Genomic DNA, 17,445 nt, shown 5'->3' on the forward strand with positions numbered 1-17,445 from the left:
TGACCACTGCAGCTGTAGCTGGACACCCTTGAGGTGAGCACTTGGTTCTGGACTCAAGGACAGAACTGGCACAGCCTCATCCTGAAGACTGAGCCGAGCAGAATGTTCTCCCCAGGCTCCAAGAGGAAGGACCTTGGAGGGGGGGCTTGTTTGTTCATGCAGATAGTAAACCCTTGTGTCCTTAACGTCCTTGCCCTTAAGTTATCTGTCCTGTGTAAGTTGAAAAGTAATTATCCTTACTCCAGGTAGCAGAGCTACCAGTGTCTCAGTGTGCTGTGACCTGCCTGGTTCTGTTCCTGCATGGGCCAGTTCTCTTGGAGTAGCTCAGGTCAAAGGGGATTGGTACAGGAGCAGAACTGAGCAGCTCTGACCTTGGAGAACTTTCATACAGGTGTATTGGGCAAAAATGCCAGAGCCTCTTCTGGTAGCAGCAGAGGCCATGAACTGCACCCTGACACTGCTGCTGCCAGCCAAAACATCAACTCCTTGGGGCGGAAGATTCCACCGGAGTTTAGGCATATTTAAGAAAGGGTGGGAGCAGTTGAAACCAGGAGGGGGCTTGTGAGGTTGCACAAAAGGAGAGACAGGAATAATGATGCAAGGGAAGACAAAAGGAACATCTATAAGGGAAAAGTGGGGGAGATACATTTGGAGAAGCACTGCAGAGTAATAAGTATGCAGTAGCAGACAAATTGCTGCTCCTGACCCCAGGCTTCTGTGTTGCCCTGAGCCTCACTTGAGGGGAGCTGGGTGCAGACTGAGTGTAGCCTCAGTGACAAGGAAGGCAGCTGAGAGCAGGAACTGGGGAGCAGAGAGGGCTGGTCTGCAGCTGAATTTTGGGAAAGAAAAAGCAAGGTCATACCTCCAGTGTTTGTCATTTAACAAAATTTAAAGTTTAGCCTAGCTTGCAATAATTAAATTGTGTGAGACTTCTGACTCAAAACTGCTTTGTCTACAATAAAAGGAAAAAAGGGCTTTGATTCAGAACAAAGAAAGCATTTTAAGCCTGTTAGAAATAGATTTTATTTAGTGTTACAAAGAACCAAGATAAGTTATTTACATGGCATTCTGCAAATTCTTAAAAGCAAGCCCATAATTATTAAGTGTACCAAGTGAAAATAGTGAAAAATTGCTTCCAGTTAGAATCAAGTTTTTGTATTCATTTAATTTTACCTTAGATGCCATTATTACACTGAAACATCTGCTAAATCTTCCCTCCATTTGAGAAGGCTTTATGCAGACATTAGATTTTTGCAGTGAGCTTCTTTGATTGATCCAGGAGTTCCCACCTTGCAATTGTTGAGAGATGAACTTCATCGGGCCCATCTGCCAGGCGCAGGGTGCGGATGTACGCGAACCTGTGGGGGAGAGCTGAGTTAGGGCTGGGCTCCTGGCCTGCCACAGCAGCTCACACGGGAGCTCTCAGCACTGTTTTGGCTGCCCTTCTGCCTCTCCTTGCTTCGAAAAGTGCTGTCACATGGGAGATACTGCAGCAAAATCTTCCTGGCAGGATTGAGATGGGTGGGCTGGGAATTCAGAAGTTTTGCTTCTCCCCAAGGCCATAAAGGGATAACAACATGAAGTTTTAGAAGCACATCCTCTACTGCTGATAAGAACTATTTTAGGTCCAATGCCAGCTTTTATTTTTTCTAAGGCTAATTGCACCATAAAAACAATTGTTTTAAATGTTATAGCTTGAAGGGAAACACACTATTTCATGCTGAGGTGAAACAGCATGTACTGGATGTTAAAAATGATCATAAAATAAATGCTTAGAATATACACAAGTTTCCCTTTACTCACATGAACGCCAAAGGAAAATCCTGAGAAACTCCAGCTCCACCACACACTTGAACTGCACAGTCAATCACTTTAAGCACAGCTCGTGGAACAACTACTTTGGTCATGGCTACCTGTAGTTAGAAGAACTCACATTATCAGTAAGAGTTTCATAAGTAAGTGAAAATATTTACTTATTCACTTCTGCTGAATATTGGTATCTCTCAGTACATTCCTTCCTCCTGGGGTTGGATGAGAGCTCTGCTCTTCCCGTTCCCTGGGTTATGGTAAAAGTGTTTCCAATCACCCAAAACTATCTTAATGTGTTGAGACAAGCACGCAATGCTTCAACAGATTCATCTCTGTTTGCACTGAGATCACTCCCCAGTCTTCTGACAATTAAAAGTATAACTTAAGGCTGTTTTCAACACGGAGTTATACTCTACACTTAGAATAATAATGTTTAGCAATATGTTTTACCTTGTCTTCTAACCAGCTGAATGCACAAGCATTGCATCCAAGTCCTAGCTACCAAAAACTAAAATTTACCTCTTTCCTTGCTCTTCTGTTGCCCAGCATGTCAATCTTGCGGGCTGTTTGTAGCGTGAGCAGACGAGCCTGTTCTATGCTAAGGCGGCATTCTGCAATCCAGTGGGCAACAACTTCCTGCAGAACCCAAAGCCAACATCAGGACATCAGTTAATGCCTCTGAGCACACGTGGAGCTGCCCCTCTCCCTCAGTATGTGCGTGTTCAGTCAACCTACAGCCACACGTGTGCAAATAAAAGCATATCTAATATGAGGCATTATAAAGAAAGCACTTGACTAACAGAAATATTAGAGCAATTCTTCTCCTGCCAGAAACAAGAAAAAGGGAAAACCCATGGATTCTGGCACCCAATCGGACCCCACTGCCTGCTGGCCATTTTCCTGAAGCCTGCTTTTTCCTCCCTGCTTTCCTTTTACCTTTTACCATCCCTCACAGCCTTCTCTCCATATAATGAGCCCCAGTATACAAAAATAGGGGGGTGAAAGGGGAGTTTTGCTTAAACTGGTGGAGGGTGGTGTGTGACACATAAAGGCAAACAGCTGCAGGGTGGTGCCTGCTGCCTCTGATGATAAATTAGTAACTCTCTGGATCCAAAATGAAGTTATGATCTTGGCAGCCCTTCCCTGCTCTTCTTGACTAATTCCCCCCTGCAGCCAACATACCACAGGAGAAACAAATCCTTGTCAGTGCAAAAGCTGTTTGGAGCCTGAGCTGGCCTCAGGGACGCACTTCTAGGGCTGTGGGTTTTGTAGGACACACAAGCAAATGTGCAGCACTTGCTTCAGTGCAGCCTGGAAGCTCAGCTTGGCTGGTGCCAGAAAAGATGATCTGAACTTGGATGCAGTGTTCAGTTCTCTTCAGTCAACAGCTCCTGGGGTCATAAATGATGGCCTGGGTGGTGACAGGTGCCCTGTACTCAAGCTGCCAGCCTCACCTTGTCCTTAGCCCTCCTCATTGTAAAGAACTTGCATGGGCTCTGCAACTGCCTCCAAGTCAGGCCTATGGCTTCATCAAACATCACTGTTACTTCAACAAGCTTCTGAGAACCAGCGTGTGCCTCATGCACCTCTTACTCATTCTAGGCTATGGTGGTGAAGGGAAGTTGGGCAATTATATGACTGGAAAATAGATACGTAAAGTTTCTCTTCTGGATCTGCACGAACAATTTGCTACAGTCTGTGCCAGGTGCTAATTCAATTTCCTCTTTCCATTACTTTTACTTGTTTTTTCCAGTGAAGCCATTGTAGCTGTTGGGTAAGATTGAGGAACACTTGAAATGGGACAGGCCAACTACCAAAGTCTGATGGTTCCTATATAAAGCAGACTGTTATATTTTTATTATTTTAGCAAGCTCTTGCTGATGAAACAGTATTTCAATCCTGAGCAAGATATGAGCAAGGATCTCAAATCTGCCCTTGATGTGGTCTGTATTTTAATAAGCAACTACAAATATTTGATCAAAGAAGTTAAATTTTCAGTGTAATTTAGACCCTCAGCTGTTTCCAACGATTGTGAATGGAGACAGCCAGGTGACAGAATGGATACACAAAAATGGTGAATTCAGGTTGTAACTACAGAAACATAAGCTGCATGCCTGAAAAAAATACCTGTCCAAATTGATCAGGAAAAGCAGAGAAAAACACACAGTGACAAAATCCATATTCAAATCCAGCAAAGGCTATCCAATTCATTGCACATTGCAAGGGGAAAAAAATAAAAAAGATGCTGTAATTATGGTAAAAAATGGGAGCCTCACAATATGGTTTGGTTCTTTTCCCTTTGCACCTAAAGCTTTATGAACAGGAATTCGAGGTTAGGCCACAGCTGTTGCCATGTCCATTATCAGAGCCACAAGGCTGTGTGTGGGCAGAACAAAGGTCAGTGTGTGGAGTGACCTGAGCCCAAGGGGGAGGTGCTCACGTGCTGGTAGAGTTTCTTGCCGAAGGTGTGGCGCTGAGCCGCGCGCTGGCACAGGATCTCCAGAGCAGCCTCGGCTGCACCCAGCGACCGCATGCAGTGATGGATCCGGCCCGGCCCCAGCCGGCCCTGGGCGATCTCAAACCCCCTGCCCTCGCCTGCTTGGAAAGAGAAACAGGCACTGCAGACTCCGTGATTCCCTCTTGGAAGGGTCCAAGGCTCCAAGCAGAAGTGGCCCCATAGCAAAATAAAAGAAGCAGAGGGGGAATAAAAGAAATCAGGATCTATACTAAGTGACAGAAATAGAGCAGAGTTTTCCCTGCAGGGGCCACAGTGCTGGCCTGTTTGTTATTTCTTCTTCAGTTCTGCCAAGTAGTGGCCATGGAGTGCAGCAGAACATTCTTTCTAAAAGTCTGTAAAGTCTACAAGAGCTAGTTTTGGGGGAGGAACACCACTTACAGACTTTGCCTTGCTCTGCTTCAGGGCAATGATACTTGGATGAGAGCCAGAGCTGCCCTGCTTCCTTCTGCTCTAAATAAGGTACATTCAAGCAGCAGGATGGCTGCTAAAGGAAGAGTGGACCCCCTCAACTAACCAGACCTATTTAAAATAACTTCTGGTGATTCACTACATAAACCACTGTCTCATAAAGCTTGGTTCATTGTTGTATGTACTAAAAAGAAATCGGTGCTGAAACTCACCCAGTATTATATTGGAGACAGGTACTCGCACGTCATTGAAGTGTACCTCAAAATGTCCTCCATGGATCTCATCTACAGAGACAGGAAACGCCAACAGCAGGGTAAAACAAAGGAGGACAAAAATACAGTTCCTAACCCTTCTTCTGTATATCCATTTTACTGATTTATTTCATACACAATATTTATTAGTATAACTGCAGCTTCTGAGCCTGCTTATAAATGAATCCACATATAGCTGATAAATTTGATCACCTACCCATATAGCCAAACACTGAGAGAGGTCTTATCAGCTTCAGGCCCGGGGTGTCCATGGGAACAATAATCATACTGTGCTGCTTGTACCTGATCAGGACAAAAAGCACAGTTAAATCAGAGCCTCCCTTCTGTCTGCCACTTACACTTTATTTTCCACCCTCAGTTTAGGACTTGCATAAAGCCAGTGCTGAGATTCACCTGGACCACCTGCACCATCCTGCCCACACAGCGTGGCTTCAACACCTCTTGACCCACCTTCAGTCAACAACTGAAAATGTATTACTGTCACCTAATGCACCATGACTGAGAAACTCCTAATGCTGTCCCTTCTGTGCACACAGTTCTGTATCACCCAGTCAGTTCCTCCCCCTCTACCTTTCTGTTCTGTTCTCAGAACCAGTTAATCAGAATCATCATCTTGGCTTGCCTACAGTTTAGGAAAGAGAAATCCATCCCCATGTTTACATTCCTTCAGAATATTTAAGGTCAGTTGTTAGTCACAGAACTGGTGGTTCTGATACCCCAGGTCTCATAATTCAGTCTCCAGTTGTAGCAAGTGGAGTGTCACACAATCCCCTCCAGTTAACTTCTCTTCAGCTTCTAAGAGCTCAACATATGCCACTGTCTGTACAATTTCCAGACAAACCTTCCTGGATGCTGTGTACAAGTTACTGATTGCTTCTTGAGGGAACCTAGCCAAACCTAAAAACTTCAGATTATCCATGGAATTTGGGCTAAAATCCATCTTAGAGCAACGTCACTATTCTTTTGCATTAGAAGCTGTGTGATGTTAACACATGGAACATTTTGTTCATTACTTGTATAAGTTTTTGCAAAAGTTTGCAATTCTAGTTTGGTACCAAGAGTTGAACGTGTTTGTGTCAAAGAAGAAGAGGTAAGGATTATATTTGCACGTATAGGAATGGAATGAGTAGGTCTGATTTAAGATGTGCGATGCTCTCTGCTTACACAGCTTCACCTTATCAACATTCCATGTTTCAGACTCGACTTTCTGTATCTACAGTTAACTGTGGAGAACTTAATCAGTAACTTCAGGTCTCTGATGTGCCACTTGTACCCATTCTGTTCAGGGAAGCTCTGAAAAGTTTTTGTTTTATTATTTAAGCATTATTTTTTATTATTTAATTCTTCCTGGTGTTAATTGTTTTATATACTACACTTACAAAATAAATTGTAAGCCAGAGTTGTTGGTTGTTGATGCAGACTAAAATTTATGTAACTAAGATAAAGCTAGTGAAGCCCCCAAAATTTCCTGATTCAATTCGTCACACAACTGCACAAACACTGGAGCTGGTGCAATGGGGAGAGGTGGGAAGCACACCAATGAAAGATGGTAACAGTGGAAAGGCTGGGAGGATGCAGGCAACAGCATCTGACAGCAAAACAGGAACTCAGGCTACAACAGACACGTGCTGAGGTTTAAAACATCCCTCTAATTTGGGGGCACATTCAGCTGGTCAAGGCAATTAATGGCATTTTACTTAACAAAATTTTTGCAAGCAGTGACTCTTCCAAGGAACAAGTTTTAGGGAATTCTGAATCTCCTAGAAATTCTTACCTGGATGCCGATGAGTTTTTGGTTTTGCCCATTACAATTGCAACTTTGCAATTCGGGTTCCCAGCACCTTAAAACAAGTGGCAAACACAAAAATTGTTTTTAGTATAAAATCTCAGTGTCAAATCAAATGAAGTTTCAGAACAAGAAGCGCTAACCCCTTCCTTTTGTGATGCAGGAGATGCATTCTACCCCTGTGTTTCTATTCTGAGTGTCACATTGAAACAAGATATGTATTAGAACTTAACATGTAAAAGGGAGCTGACTTCTGGGAAGGAGAACATGAAAAGCCAAACATCCAAACCCTCCAGCTCCATCAGCTATTCCTATGAAAAGGGAACAAGAAGGTACTTGAAATGGAATCTGATTACTTCTGTCTCTGTAACAGCTGAGCAAATAGGTGTGATACAACAGCACGTCTATCTCATCCATCAAGGTGAGATGCTGCCATTTCAAAACTAAAACTTTTAAAACCACTTCTTCAACCTATAAAGATCAGAGGGTCTATGCAGGAACGAGACACCGACCACATTAAAACCAACTTATGCAGATAAGGCTTTCAAAGGGTTACCATGATAACTTTGCTACTACTTCAGCATAACTTCTCTGGAATGCAGGATTACTCCCCCTTTACACAAACGATTTTAGATTGCACTTTGAAGAAAAACCTGAGTGAAAATTGCTGCCTGGAAATAGCCTGCTAGCATTTCAAGCCATTGATAACATTATTTGAGATGTTTCTTATATGGACATATTTATTAAGCCTTTGTAGCATAAAGACAGCACTTTCATGTACTAGTCCTGAAGAAGATTCTATCATGGATTAAAATAACATTTCTATGACCCTTAATCTTCCCTGTCTTAAAAGGTTTCTTAGTACCAAAGCATGCTCTCATTCCTTTCAAAACCTCCCCCAAACAATAAAGCTAGGGGAAATATCCCTTGGGTGTAGCAATCAGTGATTTTTTACTGCTATCTCAGTGCAGATGACAAGCTTTGCAGAGATTCAATTCAAGGCTTGATCTGTAGCAACTTGGTTTTGTTCTGAGGTTACAGCTTTTTAACTTCTCTGGCAGCTGTTCTCACAAGCCTTAGGAGACTCTGGTCTGGACAATACAACCACCTGGCTCTGAGCTGAGCCACTTCCTCCTTCAAACAGTCACTATGATGGCCAGGAAGTGGGAGAGAGATTTATTTAATTGTGATAAACACTGCCTGTTTGGAGGGCCAGACTGCCAGCTGTTTACTTTCCTCTTTTGCAATATGGTATTCAGCCATTGTTTCCAGAGTGGGCTTACAGGGTGGCCCATGAGCTATACAATGCTAACAAAGCTAAAAATCCCAGTGAAAACCTTTGGCCAGGGGCATAAATCAACTTGGTAAAAAACTGGATCCCAAACACTTGGCTCATTTGGGCAACTGCAACAAGCAAGTGATCAACCCCAAAAAATGCTTTACAGGCTACTACCCTGCACAGGGAAATGTCACCCCTGCATAAGGGGTATTTGACTCTCCTCCTTTTCCATGGAAGGCAAAGAAGTGCACAAGTGCTATTTTCTAAACCAGACCTATTTTCAAATGAGGTTTACAACAAAAGATATGTTGACCTTCTGGAATCTCCTGAAAAACTGTTTGGTAAATAATTCTCAGGTCACTTGAATCCCTGCTTCAAAACAAAGGGCAAATTTAACCATGTTGGATGAAAAAAACCACAACATGTTGGATGAAAAAAAAAACAACCCATGAAGAAGCTTTCATGTTGAACTCAGTGAGGAGTTCACTGAGAGCTGGACATCTGGTTGGATGTTCTAAATCACTTGTACACATTTCTGGAAGGCAAATGAATACCTCTATCTCATATGTGCTTGTTCCTATCTAAGCACAACAAAGGACAGCAGAGTCCTGGCCCTGAGCACTCCTCAGACTCTGAAGTCCTGAAAAACTAAAACAAATTTTATGTCACTTCGACCCATAAAAGACAGAAAAAATTCTGGTCTAATGCAAGACTCTGAAAAACTCCAGTGCTTTAGACGGAATGCAAACAGCCTGGATGGAATAAACATCTCATTTGTAAATGACATTTGCACATGACCTACAGAATTCAAAGATGTTGCTGGAGGATGGAGGGGAAGAGTCAGAGAAGCCTGTTCTTTTGGTAGGAGTTAGAAGTAGTTTTGTATGAAAACTCATAATTGAAGAAACACTAGACATTTTAGGAGGTCAGTTTTAACCATATTTCCATAATGATGTGCTTTCAATAAAGTTATCAATGTATATAACTGCCCAACCTGTCCAAAATTTTTAGACCACAATGCTGCTACACTGGAAAACATCTTTGGTTTCACTAAATACTTCTGAACTCTTCATAGCACTCACTCACAGAAGCAAAGGCAATATTTTAAAATGTGCTTAGAGTGTTGATCACAGTCCCTACTTAAGTTTACTGATCTTCACACAATCAACTTATACAGGTTCCTTCTGGTGGAGAGACTACTAAATGTGGTGGCCTTTGAGTACCACCTGTACTTGAGGAAGCTGCCATAAAGCCTGCTTTCAGAAGCCAGCAGCACTTTAATTCTTGCAATCTATTTATTTTTCAGTATTCAGTCTTCAATTTCCTGTCTAAGATGACTAAGGCCAGATAAGCTACTGCCTGAATGCTGAACATCTGTGATTTCTGCCACACTGGCTGCTGCACCTCACACCTCAGTGGGTTACTTCTCTCTACTAAAGGTCAGAGGTCTGTGGTGGCTTACAGACCTGACAGCTTCCTAGACAGGCACTGACAAACACAAGTTCTGGACTCTTCAACAAGAAGAAACTGGTCTTAGTAGGGTGGATGGCAGCATGGTACTGACTGTTGGAAAGTGGGAGTCTCCTAACAGAGAAAAGGTCACACACAGGCACATCCCACCAAGAGCCTGCAGTATATCCATTAGCATATTGTGTTCCACATTTTTATCTCATCTTTTCCAGATAACACTGCAGGCAAGCTGGTTCATGAAGGGCAAAGACTACACTGTAGCTGCAAGCAAACAGGCAATGCTGGGGCTGTGCAGCTGCAAGGGCTTTGCAATCCTGCCACTGAATATGGCTGCTGGTCATTCCCAGCTGGAGCTCACGATGGTGCCAGTGAGAGCAGCTGCTCAGCTTAGGAATGTTTTTTTCCTTGCCTTCATGCCACTTTTGTACAGCCACAAGTTTTTTTACTTAAGTAAGATCCACTTCATATTCACTCTTCCCTACAAAATATTTTTTGTTATTTTTTTACCACTGAAATACATATGTGACAATATTATTTCTTTACTCTGACTGGAAGGATCTGTCCTCCCTGCACCCCTGGAAAGTTACAAGGAGCTGAAGAACTGCAATAAGCAAGGCAGGATTTACATGAAGTGCCTTCCAACAGCCTGCCCACAGAACCTCTTGGGCACTTCTGCAGGCAATACAATTCCCTGGGAGCATTATCAGCTCTAGCCTCATTATTCTGTCTTGTTGGAGACCCTATTGAGACAAAGCCAATTCAGAAATGAAATTTTCATTTGCTTTAAAGAGATATAGTTCAGGCCTCAAAGCCATGACATGACATGTGAGAAGCTGGCTGGGAAGCAGCCCAAACATCTTATCTGCCACTGTGAAGAGCACCACTGAAGTAGTGTGATAACTCAAGATGAAAGCATTGCAGAAATATGCACAAATATTGTGGCACCCTTCCTCTAGACTGCAATTCCTCTCCAGCCCATTTTACTTTGTCATTCTGAAACAAAACATAGCATGTGGAAAACATCTGCCCATTACATTCTTAGCTGCCCATTTTTGAACAATCCTTCCTTTCAAATATTTCAAATTGAAGCACAGACAGAAGGTTAATCCAGTCATGGCAGGTCCACCTGAGTGGCAAAACCCCCCCAAAACGGGCCTCTGGTCTGCTCCATCTCTCTCTCTGTTGTTGGGCTTCAATATTGCATTTACTGAAGCTCATTAGATTGCTATCCAACCCAGGATAATTCAAACAGGTTGATTGTGAGACTGACTGGCAACATTCAAGCCCCTGAGAACTCTCCCCCAGACTGCAGGACTATCTGCTTGTACTCTGGTTGACAATTTGCCATTTCACATATTTTCCTTATCATCATTCTGGTTTCACATACTGAAAGAACTCCTTTCCTCACCTCACAAAAAGCAATTAATCTTTCTATTGTAGCCCCTATGAGGTTACGTAAAGAAGGGCTGTAAGGATCCCTTAAAACCTTACACGACAGCCATTAAAAGCACAGTAGTACCCTGAGGAAAGAATGAAGTAACTCCCTGTGTTGTCTGGGGCAGTAACTCAGCCCCAGATGGACCTCCTTTTTTATCCTTTTCACCTTAATAATGTGTTGTTTCATAAAAGCCTCTTGATGATGTATAAAACATTTGGCCTTCCAGGAATAAAACCACAAACAACAAAGAGAAGCAGTAAGTGTCCTGACCTTCCAAAGAGCAGCCACAGTCTAGTTGGAACAGGGAGGAATGTAGGACGTGTGCACGTTCAACACAAGAGAAGTCTCCAGGAATGCACAATTTTTAAAAGTTCTTTTTTTAAACTGTCAAGTCAAAATGAAAGTGCAACCGACTTCCACATGAGGGTGTGGTGTTTGAAGACAAAATGCAATGTGTCAGAGCAATTCAGATCACTCCACTGAGGCACAACTCAATTGCAGTACCTGCTACTCATCTGCTGACAAAAGAAGGTTAGTTTTTTTTAATCCTTACTGCTCTGTATATTGCATGATATCTTCTTTGCATATATTTACTCTTAGTTAAGTTTGCTTTACAGAGAGATATCATTTCACTAAGGCACGTCTCCTTTATGGTATCAAAATTGGATTTGCTCAATAGCAAGACAGAATACTGCTTATTTTGTCAGAGGGAAAAAATCTGTTTAAACTAGGGATATTAACTTAATTCACCATCATTCATACAATCCTATGTCAAGTTTAAACACACAGAAACACTGAATTTCCATTTGAGTGGAAGGCTGAGATAATTCTGCAAGAAAACTGGTAGTTGCAGATTTAATGTATTTATTAGTATACCTCCTAGAAAACACTCTTTGAAAAAACCGGCAGCTTCTGAGGTGTTTGGGTACTTGTGGGCAGTTTATATGTGATAAAATTCCATTCTGTCATAACATCCTGAGAAGCCTTCAGCTGTAAGATGCAGGGTACCCACAGTAATCTGCTTCTGTAAGAAATCCCATGTGGGCATGGCTCGCTGTGTGGGATGGAGACTAAATGAAGCCTTTCCACCTCTCTTCAGCGCCCGACTCCCACGGGACTGCTCGGCTGTTTGCAACGGGCACCTGTGCCTGAGAAACTGCACCACCAGGAAAGACAAAGGAGAACGGGAATGGCAGCCAAAACATAATTGTGCTTTTAAGGGAGGAATGGCAACAGTTGCCTTTTAGAGAACTTTTTTTCTGTCAGGAACTCAAGGCAGGCAAAAGCTTATCAGGCAGCAGAGCACAGAGTCACTGTGCTTTGCCAAACTGCTTTGTCATACGCAGACTTTTAAAGTTTGCCCTGAAATGTTTACTGGTTTGCTTTCAAGTAAATTTGCCAGTGATCCAGTTTGATTAAATGTTCCTTGATGGGTTATATATTAAGTGTTTTAAGACCACAACCAAATCTTTTCATTTAACTTCTAATTTTTCTCTACTCTCAGCTAAGTGGATTAAACTCTTTGTGGTGCAGTTTCTCTTCTACTAAAAAAAAAAAAAAATTTCTTTTGCTGCTGATAACTAGATCTCTCCTCAAAGTACTATAAACCTGCAAAAGATCACTGCTTTCTGGAGAATCCTGCTAACACATCTTGTTAGGCATAGAACAGACATCCCTTTGCCAAAGTAATAAGTAGTGACTGTACTTTTCCATTCTGCACATCTCATAAAGGCAAATAAAGAACAAATTGCAAGACTTAAAATAGGAGTAATCATTTTTTTAAAGTTTGATGGGGAGTTTTTTGAAATTTCAACAGAATAATACAACAAAGTCATGAAAGATGGAGCCAAACCAGATAGTTAATTTCAAACTAATACACTTTAAAAAATTTGGCTAGGAGAATCATTGAAAAAAAAAAATCAAACAAAAAAAAAGAACTATTATTTTCTCTCTATTTAATTGATCTGCATCCCTTATTATGATATCAGTTAGGAACTTATCTTTTCCTAGTAGACAGATATATTAAAAAAACTCCAAGAGACATTAGGCAACCCTTCATTTAAGCAATTGTTTAAGAAACAGAAATGGTATTTGCATTTTTCTTTCAGGCTTGAAAAAGCCAACTTGTAGCTCTGGGGCAGAATATCAGATAACAATCTGCTTTCAGCAACATTGATCTCAAACTCTGAACACTGCATATGATGACAAAAGGGGGATATGTTTTTCATTCCCAGTTGATTTTTGCTACTGCTCCTAACAAACCTTAATCCCATTTATTTCAAGAAAACAGGGTACTGCAGTACTGTATTTTAAAACAGACAGAATAAAAATGAACATATTTACGGGAAAAGAAGAAAATAATGCAGGACACAAACTTGCTTAAGACACAATGGGAAGATATGAATACTTAAACTTCAACCCTAAGCTGGCAGTGAGAAGCCAGCCTCAGTGTTTATGGAGTAAATCTGTCATGAGATCATACTCGAAAAACCAGCAGAGCTTCTGAGCTGTTTGGGTACTTGTGGGCAGTTTATATGTGATAAAATTCCTTTCTGTCATAACATCCTGAGAAGCCTCCAGCTCTAAGATGCAGTATACCCACAGCACTCTGCAGCTTCTGTAAGAAATTCCAGATGGACATGGCTAGCTGTGGGACAGAGACTGAATTAGGCTTGTTCTGCTGCTGTTAGGCAATTGACTCTCCTGCTGTGCTTTTTGTAATGGGCACATACAGTGTGTCTGAGAAACAAACAAAAACACTCTCCTTGTACTATACTCATATCCAAAATTTGTCAAAATTTATGACAGCAGGCACTAAATACTTAGAACAGCAGGCAGCTGTTTGCCTCAGCTGTAATTTGCTTGTATTCTTTATAAACCTGATTGCAGTTAAAGCAATGATGACTCCTTGACTCAAATGCAGAAATCAGTGAGGCGCACTCCAAGCATTTTACAATATCAAATGCTAAAAGTAAGGAAAGCATTTCAATTTAATCCATTTTACATGTATTGCCCACACCAATGTAGTCAGTTACCCTGTTTCACATGAGAACTTGAGATGGTCTGCTCTGTCTCTGTTACTTTCTAGCTTTCAATTTGATTATTCACAAATGTATTCTGAATATCCAAGTTCTTCAAATGTATTAGCAGCCCTGAAGAAGGGTTTTAGGTTTCAACAGAAATTTTAGAGCTTAAACCCAGTATTATTTCTTTGGTAATCCCTTCTCCCCACTTTTTTGTGTCTTGTAGCTTTGCCACGGTCCAAGATATGAATAACTCAACAGATTACTGGATTGAGGAGGACGATCTCAACCCTCTTATAGATTACAATGCCTATGAGCTTCTCTGCGAAAAAAGCGATGTGAGAAATTTCACAAAATTATTCCTCCCAGTGTTCTATGTACTGGCTTTCACAGTTGGAGTGGCTGGAAACTCATTAGTGGTTGCAATTTACGCCTACTGCAAGAAACCCAAGACCAAGACAGACATGTACATCATGCACCTTGCCATCGCTGATCTGCTCCTGCTCTTCACCCTCCCCTTTTGGGCTGCAAATGCAGTGCAGGGATGGGAACTTGGAAACTCGATGTGCAAGCTCACTTCTTCTCTGTATACCATGAATTTCAGTTCCAGCATGCTGTTCCTGGCCTGTATCAGCGTGGATAGATACAGGGCCACGTCTGAATCCCAGGGCCACAGAAGAGTTGGCAAACACTGCAGTGTTACCTGCATCTGTGTCTGGCTGGCTGCCATTTTCCTCAGTATCCCCGAGATGATATTTAATCAAGTCAAGAAACACAATCAGAGGAATGAATGCCTTCCCACTTTTCCTACAAACATGGAAACACTCTTAAAATCAACCATTCAAATCCTGGAAATTGTCCTGGAATTTCTGCTTCCTTTCCTAGTAATGCTGATCTGCTATTCCGCTACTGCTCGGGCAATCTTTATGTCTGCAAATGTTAAGAAGTCCAGGCCTTTCACAGTTCTGCTGGCAGTAGTGGCTGCTTTCATTGTCACTCAGTTACCCTACAACATTGTGAAGCTGTGGCGAGCCATAGACATTATCTACATGTTGGTTACAGACTGTGACACCAGTAAAACCATGGATGTGGCACTCCAGGTCACCAAGAGCATTGCTTTGTTCCACACCTGCCTCAACCCTCTCCTCTACACCTTTCTAGGTGCCTCTTTCAAAATGCACATCATGAAAATCGCAAAAAATTATGGGTACTGGAGAAGACAACAGCAGAATGGAAGACCAGAAGAAATTTCTATGAATTATGAAGACCCTACTGAAGAGACGATCAGTTTCACTATATAGGCCCTTCATTGCTTCCATCTTACATAACCAAGGGAATTGTTTACTGATTCCAGGGGGTATTGTTTCTGCAGCTGTTTCTCTGCGAGTCAACCTTCAATGAATTTCTGAACATGCCAAGACACTACAGAGCACTTCAAAATGGAACGTGTTTATCAAAATCAAGCAAGAGCTGAATACTGAAACCCCTAGAAAGAACTCAAGACATTTACTAAACAGCAACACCAAAGAACTCAAACAAAAAAACGCTCACCACAATAAAACTCAAACACCTAAAAACAGCCCCACGATTTAAATTTTGAAGTGTCACTGTACTAGGCAATTAAGTGACTGTGTAATGAACAACCTGTATACATCTAAGCATGTAATTAAAACAGAGAAAAAAACCTATCAGCAATCAAACAACAGGAATCTTTGTACCAGAAGTTAATAATCTTATGTCTCTCCAACTGTTTTGTAAAACTGTAGAACATTTACCTTATAGTTCAGTTCCATTTCTCAACTCAACTATCATTCCATAGATATCCTTGTAGATAGGACTGAAGTATAAGGTTATGGCTGAGAACTGAGAGGGAGAAAGAGGGGGAAAGGCATTCTTTGTGTGCTTCTACAAATGTATAGCAGCAACAACATCCTCTACAAAAACACTCCAGCAACTCCTTTTCTATAACTACAGAAAAAAAAAAAAAAAAAGACTTTTCATCTCTTCTATTCTGCTCACTCTAAACTTAAACAAGATCAGTGTTCTAAGGGTGGCACATTCTAGATTTTTGAAAATGTAATAAAAAGTTCAGTTAATCTTCAAATACAAGGCCTGGATTTTCTATTCAGAATTTTTAAAACTAATTAAGGTCTGCAATAACTATCTGCTAAAATATATGGAGATGCAATAAAAATCAAAGAATAGAAAAAGTGCACTGGCTTTTTTTTTTTTCTTATCTTCACTTCTGTTTAGTTTTAGTAGGTACTGACACCTCTCATCATAGGCATTTACCAATGAGCAAATGGGAGAGGCTTTGCTTGACAAAAGAGAGAGGTTCCCATTCCATATGGAACTCCAGGATTTACAGTTTTTATACAGAGAGAGGTACCAAAGCTGTCCCCCTGCCACAGTGTTGGCAGAGATTACAGGAAAACATCAGTTTTCCATGAATGACTGGAAGCATTTCAAACATACTGGCATAATAGCTTAGCTTTCAAAATGAAGAAGTGCTGTTTCAGCATACTGTCCTCATCTTCAAGCATCCCGTGGGCTCTGACAAAATGTTGCATCTACAGATTAGGAAAGCCAACAGGAATCTCTCATTCTTAGATACTGTTCCTAGTTACACAATTATGGACTAGAACGAAAAGCTTTAAAATGACAGACAAACAACAGTGGCATAAACAAGACATGAGCCTCTTCTCCCTGTTTAGATGACAAAAGATTGCAGAATGTCTGCCCAGTGGTTTGAGAAATACTAGGGCGTGAACAGATAAGTCAGAAGAGCTCGACCAGTTTTCTACATATACACCATAAATCTGACATATTTCAGCCATACTGGATTTACTGTACACATCAGAGCATAATAAGAAACTCCACTTCCTCCATGAAGTAACTGACTCTTTGCATGTGCAATTTATGACTTGTCTTCACAAATACAGAGTGACATTCTGACCAGCCTGTCAGGCTTCTGGAATTACCACACATCCAAAGTTTTAATGTCCCAAAAGTTCAAAAATTAGCCAAAACAAACAAAAAAGCCACCTTCCCAGCCAGGCAGAAAGAGAGACTGACTAATACAGAACCAAATGAACACATTCCTTAAACTTCTTGGAGTTGCAGTGCCTTTTATGTATCTGTCTTTATGCAAATCTGATTACCCTAAATGCAATTATTAGAAATAAGAAAAACCAAATCATGTTGTCTGATGTTTACTCTCCTTTTTACAATTCACATAACTAATTTAATGAATATTATTTTGTATATGTGACCCCCTAAAACTTTTTAATTACTTCCTCAGGGACTGCAACTCACAGATGGGAGACATTGACCCAAGACACTGACCTTAGAGCAAAGGCTAAGTAGCCACCAGTTAAGCAACACACTTGGGTCAGGAGACAAGATTCCATGCCTCTTTTTGCTGCCAGTTTTACAAGAGTAG

The 17,445-nt window shown here is 41.4% G+C and overlaps 2 protein-coding genes across 2 annotated transcripts in view; one reads left to right on the forward strand and one right to left on the reverse strand.

The window, feature by feature from the left end:
• Positions 1-1,204: 1,204 nt before the first annotated feature.
• ACAD11 (acyl-CoA dehydrogenase family member 11) overlaps positions 1,205-17,445 on the reverse strand; it is a 28,943-nt gene continuing 12,702 nt past the window's right edge. The window contains exons 14-20 of the mRNA XM_066320831.1: positions 6,782-6,848; positions 5,204-5,289; positions 4,948-5,019; positions 4,250-4,404; positions 2,329-2,445; positions 1,804-1,913; positions 1,205-1,358 (exon numbers count right to left, since the gene is read on the reverse strand). Of these exons, the coding sequence (XP_066176928.1) occupies positions 1,244-1,358; positions 1,804-1,913; positions 2,329-2,445; positions 4,250-4,404; positions 4,948-5,019; positions 5,204-5,289; positions 6,782-6,848 (722 nt within the window). The 3' untranslated portion in view covers positions 1,205-1,243. The remainder of the gene's footprint in view (positions 1,359-1,803; positions 1,914-2,328; positions 2,446-4,249; positions 4,405-4,947; positions 5,020-5,203; positions 5,290-6,781; positions 6,849-17,445) is intronic.
• ACKR4 (atypical chemokine receptor 4) lies at positions 11,415-16,159 on the forward strand. The gene is made up of 2 exons (XM_066320862.1): positions 11,415-11,511; positions 14,230-16,159. Exons 1-2 carry the CDS (start codon positions 11,432-11,434, stop codon positions 15,302-15,304), a joined length of 1,155 nt encoding a protein of 384 aa, XP_066176959.1. The 5' UTR covers positions 11,415-11,431; the 3' UTR covers positions 15,305-16,159.

Source organism: Sylvia atricapilla, chromosome 1, assembly GCF_009819655.1.
Source record: "Sylvia atricapilla isolate bSylAtr1 chromosome 1, bSylAtr1.pri, whole genome shotgun sequence".
In the NCBI taxonomy this organism is placed as follows: Eukaryota; Metazoa; Chordata; class Aves; order Passeriformes; family Sylviidae; genus Sylvia; species Sylvia atricapilla.